The sequence below is a fragment of the Saimiri boliviensis genome, chromosome 1 (genome assembly GCF_048565385.1).
Source record: "Saimiri boliviensis isolate mSaiBol1 chromosome 1, mSaiBol1.pri, whole genome shotgun sequence".
Taxonomy (NCBI): Eukaryota; Metazoa; Chordata; class Mammalia; order Primates; family Cebidae; genus Saimiri; species Saimiri boliviensis.
Genome location: NC_133449.1, coordinates 213,885,818 through 213,911,566, shown reverse-complemented (window position 1 = coordinate 213,911,566; position 25,749 = coordinate 213,885,818). Strand labels below are relative to the sequence as shown.

General features: G+C 34.8%; 1 protein-coding gene across 3 annotated transcripts in view; it reads right to left on the bottom strand.

The window, feature by feature from the left end:
- Window positions 1-25,749, bottom strand: part of SKIC3 (SKI3 subunit of superkiller complex) — a 93,672-nt gene that overhangs the window by 16,609 nt on the left and 51,314 nt on the right. For all 3 annotated transcript variants that reach the window (XM_010340357.3, XM_074383424.1, XM_074383417.1), the window contains 10 exons: window positions 25,136-25,229; window positions 22,493-22,570; window positions 19,592-19,716; window positions 18,665-18,788; window positions 14,453-14,674; window positions 13,526-13,598; window positions 10,922-10,975; window positions 10,635-10,746; window positions 7,046-7,174; window positions 1,217-1,338 (listed from right to left, as the gene is read on the bottom strand). In XM_010340357.3, the coding sequence (XP_010338659.3) occupies window positions 1,217-1,338; window positions 7,046-7,174; window positions 10,635-10,746; window positions 10,922-10,975; window positions 13,526-13,598; window positions 14,453-14,674; window positions 18,665-18,788; window positions 19,592-19,716; window positions 22,493-22,570; window positions 25,136-25,229 (1,133 nt within the window). The remainder of the gene's footprint in view (window positions 1-1,216; window positions 1,339-7,045; window positions 7,175-10,634; window positions 10,747-10,921; window positions 10,976-13,525; window positions 13,599-14,452; window positions 14,675-18,664; window positions 18,789-19,591; window positions 19,717-22,492; window positions 22,571-25,135; window positions 25,230-25,749) is intronic.

Genomic DNA, 25,749 nt, shown 5'->3' with positions numbered 1-25,749 from the left:
AAAGTCTATTCTTCCTTCTCTATAAAATGTACGTATTACTCTGCTTTTCATAAAATTTGAGGACCAAAGAAATCTTCAAAAGTATATTCTTCCTTCTCTATAAAATGTATGCTGATCTTTCCAAAAACATTACACATATGAAACATGATGTTTTCAGGAAAAGTCATGGTCAAAATTCTCTTTAACCATTACATTATTTCTAAGTGCACTTTGGAAACTCATTCATTCATTCAGTAAATATTTACTGAGCCCCTACTATGTTCTAGGCAAGGTGGTACACATTTATTCACAAAGCCTGAAGCATAGAGCCCTATAATCCTGACACGTAAAAACAGACTACCGAGTAGTTTCCAGTCACCCACTTGACAACCTCCTCAGTCATTCTATGTGATCCAGAACTTTGGAAAACTGAAGAGATATTGGAAAATACAGCATTAAGAAGGAAGCAATCAGAAATCAAAGGAAAATACTGCTTCTCTAATGGTATCCAAAAACTAATAAAAATTTGTTTTTAAAGACCGATAATAAAAGTTTGAATCCTAGAGTCAGACAAATGTGAGTTTAAATCACAACTCTATCCATTCCTAATTGTGAGCTCCTGTGCACATTACGTATCCTCTTTAAACCCTTAGTTCTTCTCAACTGTAAAAATGAGGAAAATAATAAATACCTGTATCATAAGATTGCTGTGAAGTTCAAATACAAAATGCTAAATGCAGTGACTGGTTTGTGGCAAGTACAGTAATCAGTAAATTTTAGTTGTTATCATCAAAATTGTCATCACCACTACTACATGCTACTACATGTTCTTTAAATAACATGCTTTTCCTCTTTTTTTTGTTTTTTTTTTTTTTTTGAGACAGGGTCTTGCTCTGTTTCCCAGGCTGGAGTGTAGTGGCACGATCAAGGCTCATCATAACCTCAAATTCCTGGGCGCAAGTAATTCTCCTGCCTCAGCCTCTCAAGTAGCAGGAACTACAGGCATACGTCACCAGGCCCAGCCAATTTTATAATTTTTTATAGAGACAGCCTCTCACTTTGTTGCCCAGGCTGGTCTCAAATTCCTGGCTTCAAGTGATCCTCCCATCTCAATCTCCCAAAGTTCTGGGAATATAGGAGTGACCCACCACGTCTGGCCTCACACATTCCATTTTTGAATTTATTTTCCAAGTGAAATAAGAATTCATGAATTCCAATGCATACACCATAATAATACCTTTGTACAGAGAGTTTCAGCTTCAGATATTCTTCCTGTGTCTATTAGACCAGTGACAGCTTGTGAGAGAGACCACTTTTCAAGAGACTGGTTGTAATTTTCAAAGAATTTTTTGTCTTTAACTGTAAACAAAAAATGCCAACGTTACTTTCTTCTGCAATTTATAATGTGTCCTCAGAGGAGTAACTGGTTCCTAAAAAATTGCCATTAGACTTATCATCCACCCACAATTTTTAAAAGTTACTGTGCTACATGTACCACAGACTATCCTGACAAGACGCAGGTATCTGAGAAGTTTCATGGCAGGATATTTGTGGCTAAATAACTCAAAGCCTCATATAACTGTGACTTCTAAAGAAACAATAAAATAATTTGTTGAAAACATGTAAAGATTTACTGTGATATAATGAATGTAAAATAAGGTGCACATTTTCAAACCGTACACTTTGATGAGATTTGACATACATATCAGTGAACCATCATCACGATCTAGATAATGAACATATTAAACATTATCAAAATTTTCCTCTTTCCCCTTTGTAATCACTTTTGTCCCCAACCTACTCTATCCTCCTTTCCTTGGCCTCTGTCTCCAGTCAGCTCCTAATGTGTTTTCTGTCACGTTGACCAATTTGCATTTCCACAAATTTCATCTAAGTGGAATCATGTAGTATAACCTCTTCGGCATCTTTCACAGGTGCTAATATGGCAAATTACATTCATTTTCAAATGTTTCATCAATTTTGCATTCCTGGGATAAACCATAATTGATCATGATGTATTTTTATCATTTTTATGTATTGTTGGATTTGAATTGCTGAAGTTTTGTTATGAATTTCTCCATCTGCATACACAAGCAATGTTGTTCTTTGCCTGGTTTTAGTATTAGGGTAACGCTGGCCTCATAGAAGATGTCAGAGGTATTACTATCTTAGATTTTCTGAAAGAATTTGAGTAGAATTGGTATTATTTTTCCTTAAATAGTTGGTAAAATTCATTAGGAAGTGTTGCCTTCAAGACAGCTGATTAGATGCATTTGGTACTCGCCTCATCCATGGAAAGGAACCAAACAGCAAGTAGATAATGATACTTCAAATATATTATCTAAGAAAGCACACTGGAACTCAATAGAAAAGTGATAGGAAACACCAAAAGCAAGGAAGGAGAGGGCAGTGGCATAGTATGCTCAGCTGGGATCAGCTGGGAGCCTAGAAAGGCTCCTGAAATGCAGGGAAAGGGTAAGTAAGAGTACCCTAACAGTCTACATTCCTGCCATAGACTCTGATAAGTCTAGTCACAAGACAGCCCTGTGACCCTTGCAGGCCCTAAAACTAACATAGAGAAGTACACAATAATGGCACTGGTCCAAAGTGGGAGCTCACACTGAGTCCCACAAACCCCTGAGTCCTAAGCAGCTACAGTGCGGCACTATTTTGAGAGCCCAGCCCTCTACCAGGCTGTGTCTTGCCACACAGCCCAAGAGCACCTGTATCTCCACAGCCCTGAAGCTCCACTGATATTCCCTGCCCACAGCCACTGCTGTTGGTAGATAATCAGCAGCAGTGGCTGTGGGCAGGGAATATCAGTGGAATATATTGGGGCTGAGGTGAGAGCCACCGTCAGCCACCATGAGCCACCAGTAGGGAATAGCCATGCATATTCAAGTACCCTGAGAACAAATTCCACTGCCCTGCAGCTACCACTGCACTGGAATACAGCAGAGCTGAGGCATGACTGAAGCCTGCAACCCCCACCCCCAGCTGCCTATGGCTGCTCACACTGAAAGCAACTCCACTCTACCTCGTTGCAGGGTCACAATGCAGCAGCTGCTGCTCCCAACAAAGCATTTGCTGGCAGCCCCCTGACAGGCAAGGGCGGCATCATTCTGCCCCTGCCTATCACAGCCAAGGCCTGCATGCACCCCCAGGGAGCCTAAGGACAGGTCTACCTGGCCTGGCTCCACTCCCCAGAGTACCCAAGCATGCCTTCCTGGGGCCTGGGGATTACCCAGCTCAGACCACCACCATTAGCATTTGAGCCCTCCTCTGGGATCTGAGGTTGTGCCCTTCCAATGTGCTGCTAACCCTGCAGCTGGCGCTCACCCACATGTACCATGTATGGGCCTGGGGACTGGTGCACTCAGTCCATTGCAGCCACCACCAATGCCAGTGTGGATGGCTTGGGTCCCAGAGGGCTGTCTCACTGCTACTGCCATCAACCAAACTACGCCTGCTGCCCAGGGATTCAAGAACACATCTACCCACTCAGCCTAACTGTGATAGTGAATACTGAGTGTCAGCTTGATTGGATTGAGGGACACCAAGTATTAATCCTGGGTGTGTCTGTATGGTGTTGCTAAAAGAGATTAATATGTGAGTCAGTGGGTTGGTGAAGGCAGATCCACTCTTAATCTGGTGGGCACAATATAATCAGCTTCCAGAGAATATAAAGCAGGCAGAAAAACATGAAAATGAGAGACAGGCCTAGCCTCCCAGCCTACAGCTTTCTCCCACGCTGTATGCTTCCTGCCCTCAAACATTGGAACTTCAAGTTCTTCAGTTTTGGGACTGGGACTGGCTCTCCTTGCTCCTCAGTTTGCAGACAGCCTATTGTGGGACCTTGTGATCATGTAAGTTAATACTTAATAAACTCTCTTTTATATATATTAGTTCTTTTCCTGTATTAGTTCTGTCCCTCTAAGAGAACCCTGACTAATACACCAATGCTGTCACTCCTGGCACCTGAGCAATCCATCTATAAAGGCGCAAGAATGGGTCTGCCTAAACCCACTAATACCAGTGTCACTGTACACTGCTTTGGCATCCAAGGGCAGGCAAGCTTAGCCCACTGCTGCCACCACTGGGGCCCAAAGACTGGCCTACCTGGCATCCCAGGCCCCACCAAAACTTCACCATGCCTACACTAACAAATATATCCTAATACACCAAAGAATCACAAATATCACTGATGCTGTCTACAACCAAAGAAATCAGAGACTACACTCAGAATCAAAGCCAAAGTGACCTACTCAAACAACACCATGGATACATCTTCAGGAAAAATTGCTCCCCTACCAAAAAAAAGCACAAAAATTGAAAGTGACTGTTAGATTAGATATGCATATATCAATGTAAGACAAAGGAAACAAGAAAAAGCAATGAAATATGATACCTCCAAAGGAACAGAATAATTCTATAGCAACAGATCTGAATCCAAAAGAAGTTTATGAAATCCTGGGGGAAAATTCAAAATAATGATAATAAAGCAGCTCACTAAGATACAAGAAGAGAATACAAAAAACCAGTACAAAGAAATTGGAAAAACTAATTTAGGATACTACTGAAAAATTTAACAGAGATAGCTGTCATAAGAAATAACTAAAGAGAAATTCTAGAACTGAGGAATTCATTGAATAAATAAAATACATTCGAAAACTTCAACAATAGACTAGATCAAGCAGAAGAGCCTCAGAACTTGAAGACAGGTCTTTAAATTACCTAGTAAGACAAAAATACAAAAGAATAAGCAAAGCCCACATGACATATGGGACACCATAAAGCACCCACATATTTAAATTTTCAGTATCCTAGAAGGCAAAAAGAAAACATAATTATTTCGTTTAGAAAAACTATTTAACAAAATAATAGATGACAATATCCCAATTCTAGCAAGAGATTTAGACATCCAAAAACATGAGGAAGCTTAGAGATCCACAATTATATACAGTTCCAAAAGATGTTCTCCATGTTACACTATAGTTAACTTGTCAAAAGTCAAAGACAAAAAGAGAATACTAAAAATAGCCAGAGAAAAGCATACTACTTATAAATGAATACCCATCCGACTAACAGCAGACTTGTCAGCAGAAACCTTACAGGCAAGTAGAGAATAAGATAATATATCCAAACTGCTGAAAACAAAAAAAACTTTCAGTCAAGGACACTATATCCGGCCAAGTTATCCTTCATAAATGAGGGAAAAATAAAGTTTTCCCAGACAAGTAAAAGCTAAATATCACTACTAGACCAGTCCTACAAGAAATGCTTAATGGAATCTGAACTTGAAAGAGAAGAGACATTTATCATCATGAAAATACACAAAAGTAAAAACTCACTGGTAAAGCAATTATACAAATGAGGAAGAGAAAGGAAACAGATGGTACCAATACGGAAAACCACCAACATACAGTAACATACAATAAAGAGAGAAAGAAATAAAGGATACAAAAAATCAATTAATTAAACAACAGAAATAAGGCATCACATATCAATGGTAACCTTGAATGCAAATGAATTAAACTTTCCATTGAAAATATAGATTGGCTGAATGGTTAAAAAAAAAAAAATTACCTAACCTATGCTACCTATAAGAAAGTAATCTCACCTATATAGGCTGGATGTGGTGGCTCACACCTGTAATCCCAATATTTGGAAGGCCAAAACAAGAGGATTGCTTGAGCTTAGGAGTTTGAGACCAGCCTGGGCAAGATAGCAAGACCTCATCTCTTAAAAAAAAAAAAAAAAAAAAAGGTGTATCTTTGACTTGGGAGGCTGAGGTGGTAGTATCACTTAAGCCCAGGAGTTTGAGGCCAGTCTGGGCAACATAGCAAGAACCCATCTCTTAAAAAAAAAAAAAAATTAAAATAATGATAGCAACAACATATTTGTTTATATGTGCTTATGTGTGGATGTTTATGTGTAAGCAAAAGAGAAATGACATAAAGGACAATAATTAGGCTTGTTTTGTTATAAGGATTTGCACCATCTATTAAGTAGTATAGTGTTAGTTGAAAATGGAGTTGGATTAATTGTAAACATATACTGCAATCAGTAAAAAAGGGCATCCAGTTAAAAAAAAAAAATGTCGAAAAGGAAATATAACTGACATGCTAACAAACAGAAAATAGCATCATCTGAAAGGCATAATTAAAACTATAAAACACAGAAAAATAGCTGGACAAAAATAGAAACAAAGAACAGGAGCAACAAATAGAAAATAGTAAAATAAATGATAGATACTAATCCAGTTATATCAACAATCACTTCATATGCCTATAGTCTAAACATACCAAAGTAAGAGATTGTCAATGTGAATAAAAACTAAAAATAGGTAGATTGCTCTTTCTTTCAATCTGGAGAACATGGCTTAACAATAACTATGTTATAGGTATTTCTGATTTACTACTTAAAAAATTCATTTTATTAAAATATTTCAATCTTAGAAAAGACTCTGTAATCTAATACCATTAAACAAAAGCCTACTTAAATTGCCCTGGTGGTCAAAAAGACAGGCAGTAATGATGCTTAACATTTACTAAAAAATGATTAATAACCTAAAATTAATTCAGTGAAAAGCTAATGTCCCAAGACAAAAGTAGGCTAATCTACTTATTAATGTAAGTAGGTTAATCTATGTCACTTTTCAATGAAGAAATTTATAGACTTAACAAAACCATGTTAAATAAATCTGATTAGATTAACAGCTTACTCTGACCAAGATTCCCAGGAGGAATCACAGGACAATTTCAACACTGGTTTCAGCAAAGGACTCTTTCCAGGTCACCTCTATCCTAAAATGCTGGTGAAGTCTCAAGTAAGTAAATGCTACAAAAAAGAGATTTCAACTAATAGAACCTATTGGGCTTTTAAGCTATCGAGAAGAGAAAAAAATATATATGTTTATCAAACATCTATACTAATATTATACTATGTATGGATTTTTAATGAACATATTTTTATAACAATATATGCTAAAGCTGTTTGAGTTCCTGACTTAACTACTCAAGAAATCTGAATTAAATCATGTATACAGATGCTTTTTAAAACTTACTTGCAGCAGTAACAGCAGATAACAGGGCCAAGTATAAATCCATCCTCTTTGGCTGAGTGTTGTTCACTAGGGCCAGTTTATCATCAGCATGATAGGCTGCCATTAGCCCAGCCCAGATAGCAGGGTCACCTAAAAACAGGAAATACACAGTGGTAAGTCTTGTTAAAATCAACGTGTTGCTGAAAAACTATGAAAAATGAGAGCAGGAGTTTACGAGTTAAAAAAAAACTGTATCTAAAAAACAATTTCACTTTCTCAAAGGAAAATTAAATTGCACTTGTTTTCAGAGGCACATTGCTACATTCATCTTTAGAGATTTTCCAATTTTTCCAAACATATCAGAGAATGAGAAACATCCTATTAAGTTCTTTCGTGGCTGGTTATTAGCTCAGCTGCCTAGAGTGCTGTATTACTGTAGAAAGGGCAATAAGATTCACTTTCACTGGACACCAAGGACAAGTCTCACTCATCTTCATCACTTAGTAATCATTGTTTTAAAGACTCTGTCCTAGGACAAGGAAAATAACACAATTTTCCAGTTCTTAAGAAAAGTTTAAGCCAAAGGAAAGGCTTATGATTTTAATTACATTCTAACAGGCAACTATGAAAGTCATTTCATCATTCCAAGTGAAGCATTTATATGATTACATATCCTTCATTCATTTGATCTTTTCTTCTTTCCTTCAACCTTAACAGCAACTTCAGGGGAGGGAGAAGGAGGAAAGTCCAATAGCAGTGAGTTGGAAGGAAACTTTTTATGCATAGAAAAGATTATGCATAAAGACTTCTCTATTTATGAAAGTTAGTTGTGAAAAAAAAATGTGAAGGAGATTTGGCATTTACAAGTTTTTTTTCTTTTCATTTGTTTGGTCATTTATTTTTACAAATCTTATCTTGCATTCACTTCAACATGTTAAAATTCTAGTCCTGCTAGGCTTAAAAAACAAATGAATGCTTTTAAATTCTCACAAGCAGGTACTAGTTAACAATATAATCACTTGATCATACTTTTTAGCTTTAGTTTTCTATTTTTTCTTATTTGACCACCCCACCCAATATATGTTTTCTATCAGATGTCTGAAATACATATCTACTTCAGTTACAGGTGACCAGTATTACTGCTAAAAGTAAAAAATCAACAAAATTACAAGAATCATTAAAATCTTATGCAGATCAAATACTTTTACAAAATGTTAAATACATACCTCCATATTATGAAACAATTTCTGCTCCAAATAATGACCATCTTATTTTAAGTAGCACAGACATAATCAAATTCCAAAATAAACAAATGGGGACCATTTTCTAGAATTTATGATGAACTATATAGAGAAAAGCACATGACAGCCTTAGATCTGGGTTTCAGGTCTAGCAATGCCACTAATGTGTGGTAGTTCTTCCTTTAGGATTCATTTTCCTATAAAACAAGACAACTAAACCAGATAATACTTGAGGTGCCATAGGGTCTTAAATTCCATGATACCAACAGAAGTGGACTCAATCTCTGAATATTAAGTTAATCCTAAGATTAAGGGGATAGCCTCTTAAGGGTTCTTACAGCATTATATAGTTTGGATTTCTGGTGGGAGAATGGACAATAGTTGGCAGCAATTTCTTCTATCACAACACATAATAGTTACTGTTTCCATGAACTCTTCCATAGATAATCATCAACTAAAATTCCCTATAAAATAAAATGACTCTAAGATAATATATAAATAACAAATGTAAAAATTTTAAAATACAGCTTGCCAAAAATACCTCTGAGTATCACAGAAGCACTTATCTAGCAGAAATCGGACTTTTTTCCATTCCGTTCTAAATTCTTGGAAATATCTTTATATTCCTGACAAGACTCCCTGGAATAGCATCTATGAAAACTGTACTTTGTTCATCTAAAGATCTACAAGGACTAGGGGTACAGCCACTATACATAACTACAATTAGATTCATTTGCATTGGACTCTAAGGACAAGTCTCAAACAGGCACTCATCTTTAGCACTCGTCACTGTTTTAAGTGTCTCTGCTTCCTTGAGTATGTATTTATCTAGATAATCTGGGAACATCAGAGATCATTAGAGAGGACCTTATCTGGGCAGTCTCACCTTTCTAAAGTTTATGTCCTTACACAATCAAAAGCTAACAGATCTTTTATCATTCTGGATCCACAATAAGAATTCTTGAAAGTCTACCTAATATTTACTTGAGAACTCCAAAAATAAAAAACTTACCAATCAATATATACATATATAACATAGACAAATTAAAATGTTTAGTCTCTTTTTGTTCTAAGTCAAAATGAAAGAAAAGATAAACAGAATACTGATTTTTTAAATTAGTTTACAAAATAATCCCTGAAATGTTAGATATTTTACAGCTTAATGAGGATATTTACGATTTATTGTAAAGATAATATTGAACTTGTTCTTTGTATAATTTCTTTTTTTATTATTATTTTTTTATTTTTTTATCTTTTTTTTTTAATTGCATTTTAGGTTTTGGGGTACATGTGAAGAACATGCAAGATTGTTGCATAGGTACACACATGGCAGTGTGGTTTGCTGCCTTCCTTCCCCTCACCTGTATCTGTCATTTCTCCCCATGCTATCTCTTTGTATAATTTCTTCCCCAACAGTGCTTAGCCAAAAGCAACAGCATTCTGATCTAACACATTTGAAGAGTTGAAGGGGAATAAATTTAATGATTTCTTTAGTATTAAAAATAATACTATATTGTGTAAAAATATACCTTATAACCCTATATTGCTAGACATTTCAATCTTCTATGGCATTTTCCAATAGCAGTAATGGAAGCATGCTTAAGTGACATTCCTCAGTACCTTTGTGATCAACAGCCTACATATGACACAATTAGCTCAGCTGAGGCCATAACTGTGGCATTTCTAACAGTTACCACAGAAGATACATCACCATCCTTCAAGAAGCTAACCACACATAAAACTATCAAAATATGTTTGTTAAATAATTTAGTAGCTATAGGCAAAATTCTCTAAGCCATACTGATGCAAAATGGAAATCATTTAAAATTGTTTCTTGAAAATATGTGCATAGTTCAGACTTTCAGTACAGGTAATAAAGTATCATTAAGAAGACATTCCTTTAGGCCTCTTTCGACAATTGATATTCTCTTATCAGTAGCCAAAAGCAGATAATCATATAATATATACGCAAAATCTTGAAATATTTTCTTAAAATTTCCTTTTGTCTTATTTCAGAGAAATATAAACTTTGCTCCTATAAACCACGAATGAATGTAAGATTGATAGAATCTAAATAAGTGAATATAAATGTACTGAATTATCACATGCACCTTGAAATTATGTGAATCTATGATGCATCAATTTTTAAATGTTATTTCTGATAGTATTATATATTGTATTAAATACTTACATAGTGCATAAAACTTTAATCACCCAAACTCCTATTGTAGAAGACCTAAATTATGTACATTTTTGTCTGGTACAAATAATGCCAATAAAATATATATCATGTGCAAGATTTTGCCTCCATTTAAAAATATGTATTTAGAAAAAAAAATTGGAATTAATGAAATAGATATTATCTGTACCTGGAGAAAGAAGAGCTGCCTTCTGAATGGTCTTTAGTGCAATATTTTTTTCATCTTCTGCTGAACTGCTTCCCATAGCCAACTGATTTACTGTAGTATACAGCAACGCCTTCTACATAAGAGAAAAGAAATATGTTAGCTAATTTTCCTAATAGCTCCCTCTCTTTCAAACTGACTAAAAAGACTCTATTTGATATGATATGATCCCTAAGGCTATGAAAATTATTACTCCTTCATCAATATTATTTAATAAATTCAACATTTCCTTTGTACTATGGTAAACTAACCTTTCCGTGATGTGAGTCCAGAATATGAGCCACATTTCCTGCTACAACACCTCCCTATAACAGAAAATATTGATGATTTATACACATGCAAAAACTTTCATGAAAAAGTGAAAATTAAGATTGATAAGACCTTGCCACTAAATCATTGGAAAGGTTCAGTTTTACTACATTTATAACTCCTAAACTTCTTGAAAGTATCAACTTATTATTACTGCTTGAAAAGACTAATATTCTTGTGAAAGGAAATCTTTTCTACTGTGACCAACTCTACTTTCAGAATATTCATTTGAAGGTTCAAAAGTTACATAACTTTACCAACGAAATGTATACATTTTCTAACAATATAGAAGATTATAAAGACTGGAAGAGAGTGATCATAAAGATAAACTAACATGGTTTACTACATAAAAATACGTAGTATTTTTAAAACTTCAATACTCTAGTACAGGCGTCCCCAAACTACGGCCTGTGGGCCGCATGTGGCCCCCTGAGGCCATTTATCTGGCCCCCTGCCGCACTTCAGGAAGGGGCACCTCTTTCATTGGTGGTCAGTGAGAGGAGCACAGTATGTGGCGGCCCTCCAACGGTCTGAGGGACAGTGAACTGGCTCCCTGTGTAAAAAGTTTGGGGACGCCTGCTCTAGTAAAATAAAGCTCATCATTGCTTCAATAATCAACTAAATACTAAAAATAAGAAAAATACATGCAGCATCACAGAGTTTTCATTAGGTCAATTTGAAATCTGTAACTTTAAATAATTGTAGCTACTTCATTTGGTTGTTGAGAATATAAAAATGCTGATAGCTCACACATAATAAAGCACTTCATTCAGGTAATTTTGGAGTCTAACAACAATGGTGTTTCACGTTCTTTGAGTCTACTCACTCACTAAGAATAACTAAAAATGTGAAAATCCTGCTGCCCAAATTGCAGCTTGTGCATCTGCAGCATCCACACTCTCTAAGAGGTTGTTAGATGTGCAGAATATTGGGTCCCACCTCAGGCCTACAAAATTAGAATCTGCATTTTCACACGATCACCAGGTGACTTCAATTGCACGTTAAACTTTGAAAAGCACTGAGATGAAACATTTTAAAAACTTATTCTTAAACATACTGAATAACTGACAAGATATTAAGGACTTGCCAAGCCATAACTGAAAGGGAAAACTGAAATTCAGAGAGACAAGTGAGCAGGGAAGCTGCTTCTGCCATTTGCAAATGGCAACAAACTTTATTCTTTTATAAAGATGGAATCTTATTCTGTCACCCAGGCTGGAGTGCAGTGGCATGATCTCGGCTAACTGCAACCTCCACCTCCTGGGTTCAAGCAATTTTCTTGCCTCAGCCTCCTGAGTAGCTGGGACTACAGGCATGTGCCACCATGCCGAGCTAATTTTTGTATTTTTAGTAGAGACAGGGTTTCACCATGTTAGCCAGGATGGTCATGAACTCCTGACCCGAGGTGATCCGCCTGCCTCGGCCTCCCAAAGTGCTGGGATTATAGGTGTGAGCCACCGCACCCAGCTCAAATGCTAACAAATTTTAATTTTAACCCTGAAGGATGTATGGGCTAGTAGGACAAAAACTAAGGCCCAGGTTCACACAAGGAGGGGAGTATAGAGGAAACCCACATCAGAATAAGCTGAAACCCAAAAGACCACACCCTAAGGTTCAGGGTGAATCAGAATTAAGCCAAGTCTCAAGAACTAGCAATCCAGGCACAAAGTAGCCTGGTTGGTCCAAAACTCCTAAGTTCTAAACTTTGTATAACATAGTCCCAGACTGGCGGACCTCCCAAGCACCCAGCAGAAGCAAGTACAAATTATTTCTATAGAAAGATACCTTAATTCTAGGCCTCAAATTATTCCTACAAATAATTTTCAAGTACACACAACTGGGTAAACAAAGAAACAAAGCCACCAAGAATGAAAATCAGTAAAAATAATGAACAAGACTCAGACTTGAAACAAGTCTGTGGGTCTCACAGATTTCAGATATTGGAATTATTCGTGTGATAAGTGTTCAAAACATTAGCTATTACTATTATGTTTACCAACTAGTGAAGTGAACTATGGAGAGGATATATTAACCACAGAAGTTAATATAATACAAACTCCTGAAAATATCTGGCTGTTACAAACTAAAATAGAGTACAAACTAAAATAAAATAACATTTATAGAATGTTAATGACTTCATGTTTATAATTACATTTTTGTATACAGCAGTGTTCTAGTTCTTACTGCCTTATCTTTAAGGAGATTTTAAATACAATTATCTTTTGGAATTCAAAAACATAGCTAATGCTTGCTATACGGCAATGTTACATTACTTTATCCCACATCATTAACATAATCTGTATGTGTTCAAAAAGATCTTCCTACTTCTTCATAGCTCCCACAGCATCTAGAACAGTGCAACTGTACATGGCAAAAACTCGGTATAATATTTGTTGAAGGACTACTGGAGAATTTCGTTAATAACAGAACTCTCTTCATTGTGTAAATGATCTTTCAGAAAAATGCCATAGTTTAAAATGATCGTATTTACCACATCACAAGTTGGTTTATCTTTTTGCTAGAATTGGAAACAAACATTTCTTTACCTTTGCATTTCGTTGAGCATACTGCGCAACAACTCGAGACAACAGAGACCAAAGAGCAGGGTCACCAGGGTTACTAAAGAGATTGGCAAAAGCAGCAGGCTTAGGGACAAGTTACTTTAACTACAAAATGTACAAACAACCAACAATTTATTAAGTTTAAAACCTTTTAGACATCTAAAACAAGTTCATATTAATTGTGCATGTTTGGTTGAAAACATACTTTATATCACCTATATACACCAATAGTCTTTATGAAAATAAGAAAAAAAAATCAACAATGAATGATTATAATCTCTTTGTGTTTGAACACAGTGTACTAAATTTCCTTAAAGAAAAGTTAAGGAAATTTATCCTAAAAATTATAGGATAAAAAATATTGCATGGCAGAAAGATGACTAGTAATGAAAATGACCTAAGGACTAAGCTATAAATAATAATTTAAAAAAACCAGTGAAGATTTATAAAAATGAACTATGAAAGGAAAAAAAACTACAGATATGACACTTTACTGCTGAAAATAAAATAGAATAATTAACCACTGCTGCTAATGACAGCTTTCTTTTTTCAAATTTTGAAGAAATTAATGAATGTTTAAATGGCTGAAAATTACTAAAGCCATCAATCTAGCTGGTATCAGACAACAGATTAAGAATATTACAAACTTGGGAATTAAGAGCTTTAATAGCAAAACAAAGTTTGGGCCTGAAATTAACTAAGGGCCAAACTTAGCAATTGAATTTTTAAAAAATGCTTATAGTAAAATAATATATACAGTCAGTTACCTGGTCCTGTGTAAAATTTCATAAAGCCAGGTTTGGTTTTCAAATGTATATGCTTACCTTATTTTATAGTCTTAATAAAGTCCAAATGTCAAATGCAACCTTATTAAATATAATTAGGTTCCAAGTTCACAAACACAGAATTTACCTGTGAACAGCTTTAGATGCTTGCCTTTGCACCGCCACACTGTGGCCTTGGAGTGCATAGATGGCCGATGTAAGAAGGCATCTCTGATAATTACTGTCTTTGTGTTTGATGTGCTTCAGCAACTCATTAAGTGCTGCTTTTGACAGTGTAGCATCCTGCATTGCCAACCCTAGAGCACACAGGGCTTGAAGGCTTTCTGTGGTTGGTTCCTTTAAGATAGAGCTGTAAATATATTTTAAAATTACCTATGAGTTATGACTAGAGTAGTCATTATCTGTAACTATTTAAACATTATTCAGTATAAAAGGCAATTTACATTAAGATTCACTAAACTAAACTAAACTAAACTTTAGGATTAATATAAAAGCAAATTTCTAAGTGTTTAGAGACAGCAAATTCCCTGATTGTCTGAAGCAGTTAAAAGCACCAGTGACTCTTTCACAGAGCATCAAAAGACGAACTTATTTTCTGGTCATTATATCTAAGCTATATCGTTTGGATCTGTGTCCCCGCCCAAATCTCATGTTGAATTATAATCCCCCAGTGTTGGCGGTGGGGCCTAGTGGGAGGTGACTGGATCATGAAGCTGAGTTCTCATGAATGGTTTAGTGAATAGTGAATGGTTTACTGTATAGTGAATTCTCACGTGATCTGGTGTACAGCACCTCCCCTCTCTCTCTGTCTTCCTCCTGCTCTGGCCATGTAAGGTATGCCTGCTTCCCCTTCACTTCCTGCCATGATTTTAAGTTTCTTGAGGCTGCCCTAGAGTCCATGCTGCTATGCTTCCTGTACTGCAGAATCTTCAGCCAATTAAACCTCTTTTCTCTGTAAATTACCCAGTCTCGAGTATTTCTTTAGCAGTGTGAAAACTAATACACTAAGCTTTAGAAACAAATATAAATTAGTTTCTTTGAGTTTCAGTAATTAGGTAAGTAATTAGGACAATTTTGCTAAAATGTTGAGTTTCAATAAAATCTTAGAAGGTATGAATAATAAAAAAACTCAATTAAAATATGATTTTTATTATTCTGATAAAGCTTTGTCTTATTTACTCTATGGTATTGAAACCAGCACTTTACATAATAAGTACAAGTTGTCTCTATATCAACTGTACTCCAAATGAGTATTTTAACAATATAAGAAGAATTTACATTTTATAGGTAAATATCTAGCATCTTTTTTTTCTTCTTTCAACTATAAAATCTGACTTAGCCTTATGGAGGAAAAGTCATTAACGTTTAGGAATCCTTGTCAATTTAAATAAAGAAAATCTTAGCTCTCCAGTAACAATGAAACTTATAATAATTATTGTGAATTTTATACTGTAATAATAATAAAGGAATTTTTTTTAAACCTCAGCTTTTTAAATGGTTTTATTTTATGTGCAAATAATGAACAGGTGTTGTACCCATAAATGTTACTTTCCAAAAACAGGAGCTTTTTAAAAGAAAAGCACATAATAACATTTAAAAGGTACTGGGATTCCTCTGCTTCTAGATCATTGATAGGCTAGAAAAATAATTTGCTCTACCAGGAATAACAAGTTAGAAGTGAGAATTCTCCAAAGTGGAAATTGTGGAGTGTAGTATCATTCCAGACAAAGATAATTCGGTTCTCATGCCCAACATCCACAACTACCTATCAGAGGATTAAACCAGATCAAAACAGTCCAGCATAATCAGGCTTCATCAAACAATGTCATTATACTCTTTTAAGATGCAAATAAACCAAAACAGGAAATACTAGAATCGAAATAATATTTGACACTGTCATACAAACTGTGAGTTCCTTTTTGTATTCCCCCTTCTATAACATTAATAAAGGAAATATTTTACTCAAAGAATATTTTATTTTATATATCATTAGCCATTAATTTTTTCCATTAGTTATACAAATGCTGCCTAGTACCATTATCCAAATAGCATAACCATTTTTATGTCCACAATTCACTTCTATAGGTTAAGTAGAATTTTCATAATTTATGTAAGTACATCTATCAGTGAAGATATAACACTGAGATGTAATCTAACATCTGTAATATCTGATGTTTTGCAGATGGCAATGTAGGAAAGATGTATTTTAATCACTTTTCATTTAAGTGACCTTATGTAAAAAATAAACTAATAATTTAGCAGTTCCAAGTTTTAAACAATGTTCATTGAAATATAACAAAAATATTTATCACATTATAAAATGTCACACATCTACCACTAAGTCTTTGGACTATTTTTGGAAGGAGTTTTATATTTCATTTTGACAAACAGGTATGAAATCATAAATTTTCTGAGACATCTCTGAAGTAAATAGCTTAAAGTATCCATAGTAACTCTTTTTACAATAAGAGTTAATACATATCCATCCAAATATGGAAGTATGTCAGTGTCACGTCTAGCCAATAACCACACTGCTAACAGGTACAACTAAAAAAGCAAATAGTAAAATATAAATTTCAATACCGATAACAAAAAAAGAAGTTCTAATTTGTGCTTTGCTCAAAGGAAAAAAAACCTACCTACTTTAATACTTAATAATAAACAGAATCTAAATTATTACTAAAATGACTACATTCTAATATTAGACAAACGTGGTAAATGCTCAATACCTGTATGTTGTTTTTTACCATGTTCTAGGGATTTTACACATGGTTACTTATTATCATAAAGTCTGTAAAGTTGATAACCAGATTTTTTCCCCTTACATAATGAACTTAATCCTATTCCCCTTAAATCTGTGTCTAGGACACTGCTCAGTTCCCAAGCTACGAATGCCAAAACAACAGCAATATAGATTAAGTAAGTGAACTTTTCATGCAAAGAAGATCAAACAAAAGAAGGTCAACAGGTAGAGATGGAAGCAGTTGGTAGTGTCAAGTTTGGATGAACACATGCAGAAAATCAAAAACAAAGGAAGAAACATGAAAAAACAAAAAATCTAGGCTTGGATCCAACAACATAAAACATAGGCGTAAAGGTTTGTTTTTTTTTTTTTTTTTTTTTTTGCAAATGACTTGGTGACGAGGGAGAGAAAAGGAAAGATTATACTGTTATTTTTTTTCCCCACTTCTATTTACTGTCTTAAGCAGTAACCAAAGACTAATCTAACACCTCTAACATGGGGTACTTTTGCCCTTGATAACTTCAGTAATCATTAGTATCTATGATTCTTGTCACCAAGTCATTTGCAAATTTAAGTTCTCAGAACATGTTATATATAACCACAGATATGTGTTATAAGGATATATCTGTGTAAAATGACATGATTTTCTTTAAAATTGATTGGTTTTTCCTAACCAGCAAAGAGGAAGAAAAAATTGCTTATTTATTCGATAAGGAAATGACTGTAATAACACAGGATAAGACAAAGACATCACATCAAATGAACAAATGTAAAGTTTAGCCTACAGAACTGGTTCTCAACCAGTACTATGTAACCATCTCCATCCCCCCACCTTTGGAGATGGGGTAGTTACAGAGGCAATCTTTTTTTGTAGTCACAATGACTGAGGAGTGCTAATATTAGCACTTAATGGGTGGGAGGTAAGGATATAAGCTTTTTGCAATGGGAGAATATCTCTGTACCATGAGGATTAGTACCACTCAAAAATATGAATAAAACACTCAGTGAGGACCACTGTTCAATAGCATACATTAATCACTACTGCTTATGAAGGGATTAAAGCCAATTTTCTAAAAAACTAATCTTCAAGAAGTTAAAAAATACTATATAAGTAGCCAAAAATAGCACAGGTCATTATTTTATTAACTTATTCCAAAAACACAGAAATAGTTTTAAGTTTTGTTACATATTTTTTAAAAGATTCACCTTTAAATGAACCTTTTAACAGGTTATCTTGGAAAGAAAAAAAAATATCTCTTTGGGAACCCAAGAAGCCAAAAAACAAGGCTTCATTATAACTATCTTCATTAAAATTTTAAGATACTACTTATCAAGTGATCAGTTACTCTTTTAAAAAAACAAATATGCAACAGAGTATAGGTCAGTTTTGAAGGACTGGGTAGATCCAGGGTTAAGAATTAAATTACAAGCGGTAGCTCCATCTGTGACTACCAATTCAGAACCAGGTGGGTCCAATCCCTTTTGTTCACCCAAAAGTTCCTAAAATATTAAGAACTTCATTTTACATTGCTCCAAATTTTAACCCAAATATTTAAGTATCTGGACAAGTTAAGTGCTGATGTCAACTATACATACCATTTAAATAGCAATGTCTTGGCTACATCCAATTTTCCTTGTTTATATTCAGTTATTGCCAGAGCTGTCAAGATATGGGCTTTGTCTTGCTCCGATTCAACGATAGACAAGGCTCTCTCATAGGCTGATACATAAAATTGAAAATAAAAAAAAAATATATAAAAGCCATCCTGGTTGATGAAGCATGGAATTTTTCCTTTCCTAATCCTATTTTTCAGAAAGGTCTAAATACAGTTATAAGTTTGTATTCTCCTGTTCTCAAGCAGATAGAATAAACATTTATAATCATCGAACCTGTTTTCCCTGTTCCAAGGTGATTCTGAAGTATCATTAGGATTATCATGTGACAATCTCTAACTTCTACTTTCAGAATCTATATGGGGATCTAGGTCACTGACTATAAGAGCCAACTTGGGCCAGAGCAGAGGCCTGGAGCCAGTGAGTATCACCAAAATTCCCATGTGCAGCCCAGCAACTCCATCAAGCAGTAGATACTTAAACGCCCTCTACGCATGTCAGCTAAGCTCATATATGTGAAAATGCATCATTTAACAGGTTTGGAGAAATCAGAATCGATTAGCAGCAATGGTTGAAGTGTTCATTTATCAGAAATTAACATCTAAGTAGTAAATACTTGCTTTCAAATGCCAAATTACACATCTGCCACAAGTGATCAGCCTCAGTTTCTTCTTCTGTATAATGAACACTTAGCTCACGACACTATTATAAAGACTGTTCATCATAACATTCTAAATGAGGTAACAGATAAAAAGTGCCTAGTATCACTCCTGACTCCTAGTCAGATTTTAATAAACATTGCAATCCCCACCCCATCTAATTATATCTTTCTGTATACATGCTTATCATGATTAAACTCAACTCTAGAAACGTAAGACGTGTCCTTTAGCTTCAGAGCAACATACTTACCTTTGCTGCTCTCTTTATAAAGCCCCTTCATGAATAAAGCCAATGCAAAACCTGTGATGTCTTCTAACTCTTCAAGGGGTGTTGACTTAAAAGCCTGGATAGCTTTATCATATTCACCAATGGAACTAAGAAGTAAAACACAACTTACTTTTAATATCAAAAGTAATTCTGACGTGTATCATCAAATTACTGAGATATAACTACACTAAGTTGGGACAGGCACGATGGCTCATGCCTATAATCCCAGCACTTTGGGAGGCTGAGGCAGGTGGATCACAAGGTCAGGAGTTCGAGACCAGCCTGGCCAACATAGTGAAACCCCATCTCTACTAAAAATACAAAAATTAGCCGGGCATGGTGGCACACACCTATAATGCCAGCTACTCAGGAGGCTGAGGCAGGAGAACTGCTTGAACTCGGGAGACAGAAGTTGCAGTGAGCTGAGATCGCACCACTGTACGATCACACCACTGTGCGACAGAGCAAGACTCTGTCAAGAAAAAAAAAATTACACTGTTTGTCTTGATAATTTCATGTTTACTTCTTTTTTAATAGTGGCAATTAGGTAAGCTATAATAAATTAGTGTTAAAGCTGTAGAAAGGATTTAAAATAGGAGGCATATCGCAAACAGGATGTACTAGGGGGATTTAATTTCATATTTTGCTTCTTTCAAGTTACGTGTGAAAATGATCATTTCTAGTAAATTACAATAGTAAATTACAAAGTGTCTCTCTTTTTTTAAATAAACTGTAATTAAAATTCCAAACTATAAAAATAATTTCAAGTTGACTTTTATGTGGAACTCTAATTTTTTTAAGCCTGACACTTTTACTTAGTTAAATATCAACCTATGAGTATGGTTCTAGCATCTTTGCCAAGCTTAACAAGTCATAAAATGCCTAGCCAGAATCAAACATATCTTTTGTGTAAACTGTTTATCTGCATATTTGTTTTTCTTTTTTGGAGGGCATACAGACACACTAAAATTCTACAAACAAAACATTATTCATTTTTGTGTTTAAGAGGGAGGAAGCTGGGCATGGTGGCTCACATGTGTAATCCCAGCACTTTGGGAAGCCAAGATGGGCGGACCACTTGGGGTCAAGAGTTAAGAGACCAGTCTGGCCAACATGATGAAATCCCATCCATCTCTACTAAAAAAATACAAAAATTAGCTGGACATGGTGGCAGGTGCCTGTAATTCCAGCCACTGGGGAGGCTGAGGCAGGAGAATCACTTTGAACCCAGGAGGCAGAGGTTGCAGTGAGCTGAGATCATGCCACTTCACTCCAGCCTGGGCAACAAGAGCAAAACTGTTTGTTTGTTTTTTTTTTAAAGTGGAGGTGGGATATAAACTGTTATACTAAAGTGCAATACTTATTAATTAACAGAAAAATAACTTGTTTTTGCATAAAGATAAAAGAAACATATATAAGTTCAACTGCCATCATCTGAAGAGAAACACTATATATTTGAGATTCTTCTTTCTGGTATCCATCACTATCATCTGAATCTGTTTTTATTTTTAATGTGTTGTGAAAATCTTTTTATAAAATCTTTTTAATATTGGAGGATATGAATGAGGGCTAAAAATATAGGCAACCTTCACTTCTAAATAAATTTTATAAAGGTGAAAGAATTTATAAAATCAATACTCAAATTTTGATAAAGGAAAGAGGACTACCTTAGATTGTTTATGGATACATAACATATATATTAAAAAGTATTCTTTAAATGAACACTATCTTCTAAGATATACATGCTTTTGTGGTGAAAATGATGGAACTAGAGAAGGGAATGTGGGGCCTTCAACAAATTCATCTGAAACTTTTTCTTTGAAAAAGTAAACTGAAGCAAGCAGACAGAATTGTAAGACATAATTTGAGTAGCAACTTTTCATTAAATTATACTATTACTTACTGCATATTTGTACATTTCATACATTTCATAATAAAAACAAATTTTTTAAAAAACCCAGATAATCTGTTTTCAATGGAAGGTATATATTTTCTACATTAGTACTTAGATTATATAAAACATCAAAACTAAAAAGAACAGATATTTTATTCCGTATAATGTATCTATCCTCTGCTTCAACAAAACCTTGGAACTGACAGCTCTATCAATTTTTAAATTTTTTTTTCAACTTTTAAATATTAACAGTTTAAAAAAAGTGAAAGGAGAGGATGTCAGAACAGTACAATTTTCCAATTTTTGATATAATTCAGTTACACAGTTATAAAAGAAAATAACTGGTAAAAAGATGTAGAACTAATCCTAAAACATCAAAGTATAGTTTTAACAGTGTTTTTCAAACTGGACCATTCAACTTTCAGGCAGCTCTAAACTTGAGGAATGCTGCCTTAACTTAAATCAAAAACCTTCCTCTTACAATACTTCTATTCTCTGGTCCTAGTTCTACCCTCTAAAACACTTCATTCTTTATCTTTCTTTCATTCATTCTTTTTTTAGAGTCAGAAGTCTCCTAAAAACTGAGGAAAGATACAGAGTTCCTTCTCCATCCCCAAACGGTACTCATGCAACTTCTGTGTACTATTTCAAAGGGGTTACCGGACCCCGAATGTTCATCCCCAGTTTAAGAATATATTACAAGTAAGAATAAATCGAATTCCCCTTTCAATTAATAGGCTTCTACTATTAGAGACATCTACTACCTCTCTTCCAAATGTTCTCATCTCCAGTCAACAAACCATGAGTTCTAAATCTGCTCCATATAAAGCATACTGAGGTTAGTTATCACACAGAGCCTGTTTCTATGGAAATTACGCATCCTACATGTTCCACTACTCTGGGAACCAGTCAGTATATCATCAGTCCCATCGATTTCACCAGAAAAATACAATCAATTGTCAGAATTAATGGAGAAAAACTATGCTTACCATAATAATCTGCTGTAATTTCTTACTGCAACATTATAAGTATTTTGGTCTTCTGCAGTCTGTAACAACAAAATTGCCCTTAAAAAAAAAAAAGTATTTTAATTTATCTCTGTGCAATAGCATTCTGTTACCTTCCTCTTGAGCTGAATCCACAGATTTTTTTGTTCATTTAATTCTACGAATTCTTTAGTGCTAGTTATAATAGCTTATTCACATTTTATTAAGTTGGTACCAGTAAAGCACTTATATATATTTAGATTTTAGACTGTCAGGAAAATAACATCTACATGACCTCTTAGTAAGTAAAATCATTTATTACATTTAAGTTCTAAATATTCCAAAATCTAAATATGGGAAATGGCTATGTCACAGTTTATAATTTTGACATATTTGGAGTTTATAGAAAATACTCTTGAAACGATTTATATATTAGTAGTTTGAGTTAGGAAGCCAGGAAATGGAATGTTTTCATGTGCCCTTGTTGTACATACAAAAAAATATTTAAAGAATAGTAAGTTGAGGGAAGGGGACTAGCCATTAGAAGTCCCTTGAGGATTGAAATAAATAACCTGCTGACAACCCATATTTCTTTCTCATGCTAAGTTCCCAATGGGCAAGCAGGGAAATGTCTTAATGACTAAAAAGAATATTTAACAAGATTCTTGGTTTTTATTTTCTTTCCCACTTAAAGAGGACTGGCTTCAGAGAAATAGCCAAGAAAGGCTTTTTAACTCCCTGATAAAAAGGAAGAAATGCATGAAAACCAAGCATTTGCTAGAGAAGCCTAAAGACAGTATTAAAGAGATGAAAAACTATACCCCTATTTTGATTTATGCCTATTTTGTGGTTTCAACCATCAAATATGTGTTTAAAGCAGAAAACAGCAGTGATGATCAGTCAAGAAAGTGGTACATGCCCAAGTGACGGTGGAGATGCCATTTTAAGCCTAAGATGTAACCAATGTTAGATTCACAATATCTGCAATAATAATGATATGTACCAAAAAAAAAAAAAATTGTGAATACCGTAGCTGCCTAGTTTTCTCTGTTTAAAAATCTTACTCTCTGTTGCAGTCTGTCATATTTATACAATTTACTGGTAAGTCTGCTGACTTTGAAAGAAGCAAAATAGTGGTTTTTCATATACACTTCTTTTCATATACTTCTTTCCATACACACCTGGGAAAATAACTTCTTGATTACATAGGCTCCAGTATCATCTAGCGATTACTCTTCTGAACTACGGAGAGAATCATAAAAGGATATGGCAAAGCATTTGGGACATCTCAATTATTTTTTACCTGACAAGGTTTCTTGTAAATATTTATTTAGATTTAGGGCAATAATGTGCCTTAAAGGTTAGGCAACCAGGTCTTTGTCCTTTTCATCTAGTAGTTGGTCATGAGATCAACAGTTACTTTCTATCACCTATCCATTAATTTACACAGAAATTTATGTAGATTTCATTTCCTACCACTCTCCAGCTACTCAATCCATTCTAGCACATTGGCTTTATTTCGTAAACATGCCAAATCCACTCCTGTTTTGGAGAACTTGCTCTTGCTGTTCCTTCTGCCTGGAATGGTCCTGCCCAGATAAACACGTGGCTTGTGGCCTCGGTTCACTGAAGTCAGGCCTCAACTGCCTCCTTAGTAAATCTATCCATTCTTAAACTCACCTGAAATGTCACCTCCTGCCCTACATTATTTGGCCCTTTACCCTGCTTTAATTTTCTTTCTTAGCAATTATCATCATCACAGATGTTTATTAGCTTATCGTGTCTCTTCTGCTACAGACTACATGCTCCATGAGAATAGGGCCTTTGTCTTTTTTAATTTACTGCAAAATAGATGGTGCAAGAGCACTGCTTGGCACACAGTAGTCAACAAATATTTGTTAAATGAGTAAATACATAGTAGGTATTAAAGTCATTCAAACAAACACATCATAATGTTCTCATTTCTTGACTTACTGAACACGTTTAAATCTCATAAAGCTAGACAAGTTCTCAAAAGACAGACTTTTCTAAAAATCTGAGAAATATTTTGTTTTGTTTTTACTTTCTTTTCTATCAGTTTCTCTTTCTTAATTTTTCCACCCCACCTCCTTAGGATGAGCAACAGAAACCAATATATAGCTGAAAATTTGGGACTACATCTTTTCACCTTCTAAGATGTAATAATAGCATACAATGAAAGATCAGGAAAGGAGTCAGAAAAATTATTTAGTACCTTCTTCCTGAGAATGAAACTAACATTTGAAAAGCTAACTGATAATGATTGCATTGCAATTGATATAGGACTTTGCTCCTTAGTTCAGCTAAAACCAGGTCCTTGTCACACAACCAGGAAAAGTTAGGCATGCAGACACACTGAAAGGTGAGGGAATGGATTTATTGGGTGAAAAGGAAAAAGAAAAAAATCCTCAGCAAAACGAGAGAGAGGGGTTCATGGTATCAGGCCCCATCTCACAGATTGATTCCAGGCCACGCACACAAGAATTGAAGAGGCCAGCCTCCTCCCCACCTGCAAACGGTGTCGTTTCCCTGGGTTCACCCTGTTCTCCCAGTGCACAGGCCAGAGATTCTCCAGAAACCCTCTCCCTCCTCTTCCTCCTGCATCTATCACTATTAAGTGTAGTTTACCTTTGGTATGCATTTGCTGCTTCCTTTTTCAGTTGCAGATGTTCATTTAAGTAACCCAACATTGTGAAAGCTGGAGCATAATTCTGAATTCTTTCTAGAAACGGAGAAATATCTTCATTTTATATATGCATACTGAAGGTATTAACAAAATACTAGTTTTATTTTCAGTTTTTTCGGTATCTTAAATACCAGATTACTTCTTGAGATCACTCACACTGTTAAGAAGAGTGGCATGATTTTATCTTGAATATAATATGTCAGTAAAAAGTTTATTAACTCTTCTAAATCGCTGAATAATGTTTAGTAGTTATATATAATTTCTAGTTGTATTTTAGAATTTAAACATTTTTATGCCCAAAAGTATAATAACTTGAAATTATAGTTCTTGTTAAAACCAGTCATGAGATTTATAAGGAAATTCAGTTCTTTGGCTAATCACTTAAGCCTTACTGTGATTAAATTTAGCGATAATTTCTCTTGGTGGTTCTGTTCCAACATATATGCATTTAAAAAAAATAATAGTACTGTTAACTAGAAACAGAAGATAAGTTTGGTACTTTCAGTGCAGTATTTTGAAATTTTAATGTCAAAAAACATGTATCTGAAACCATTTC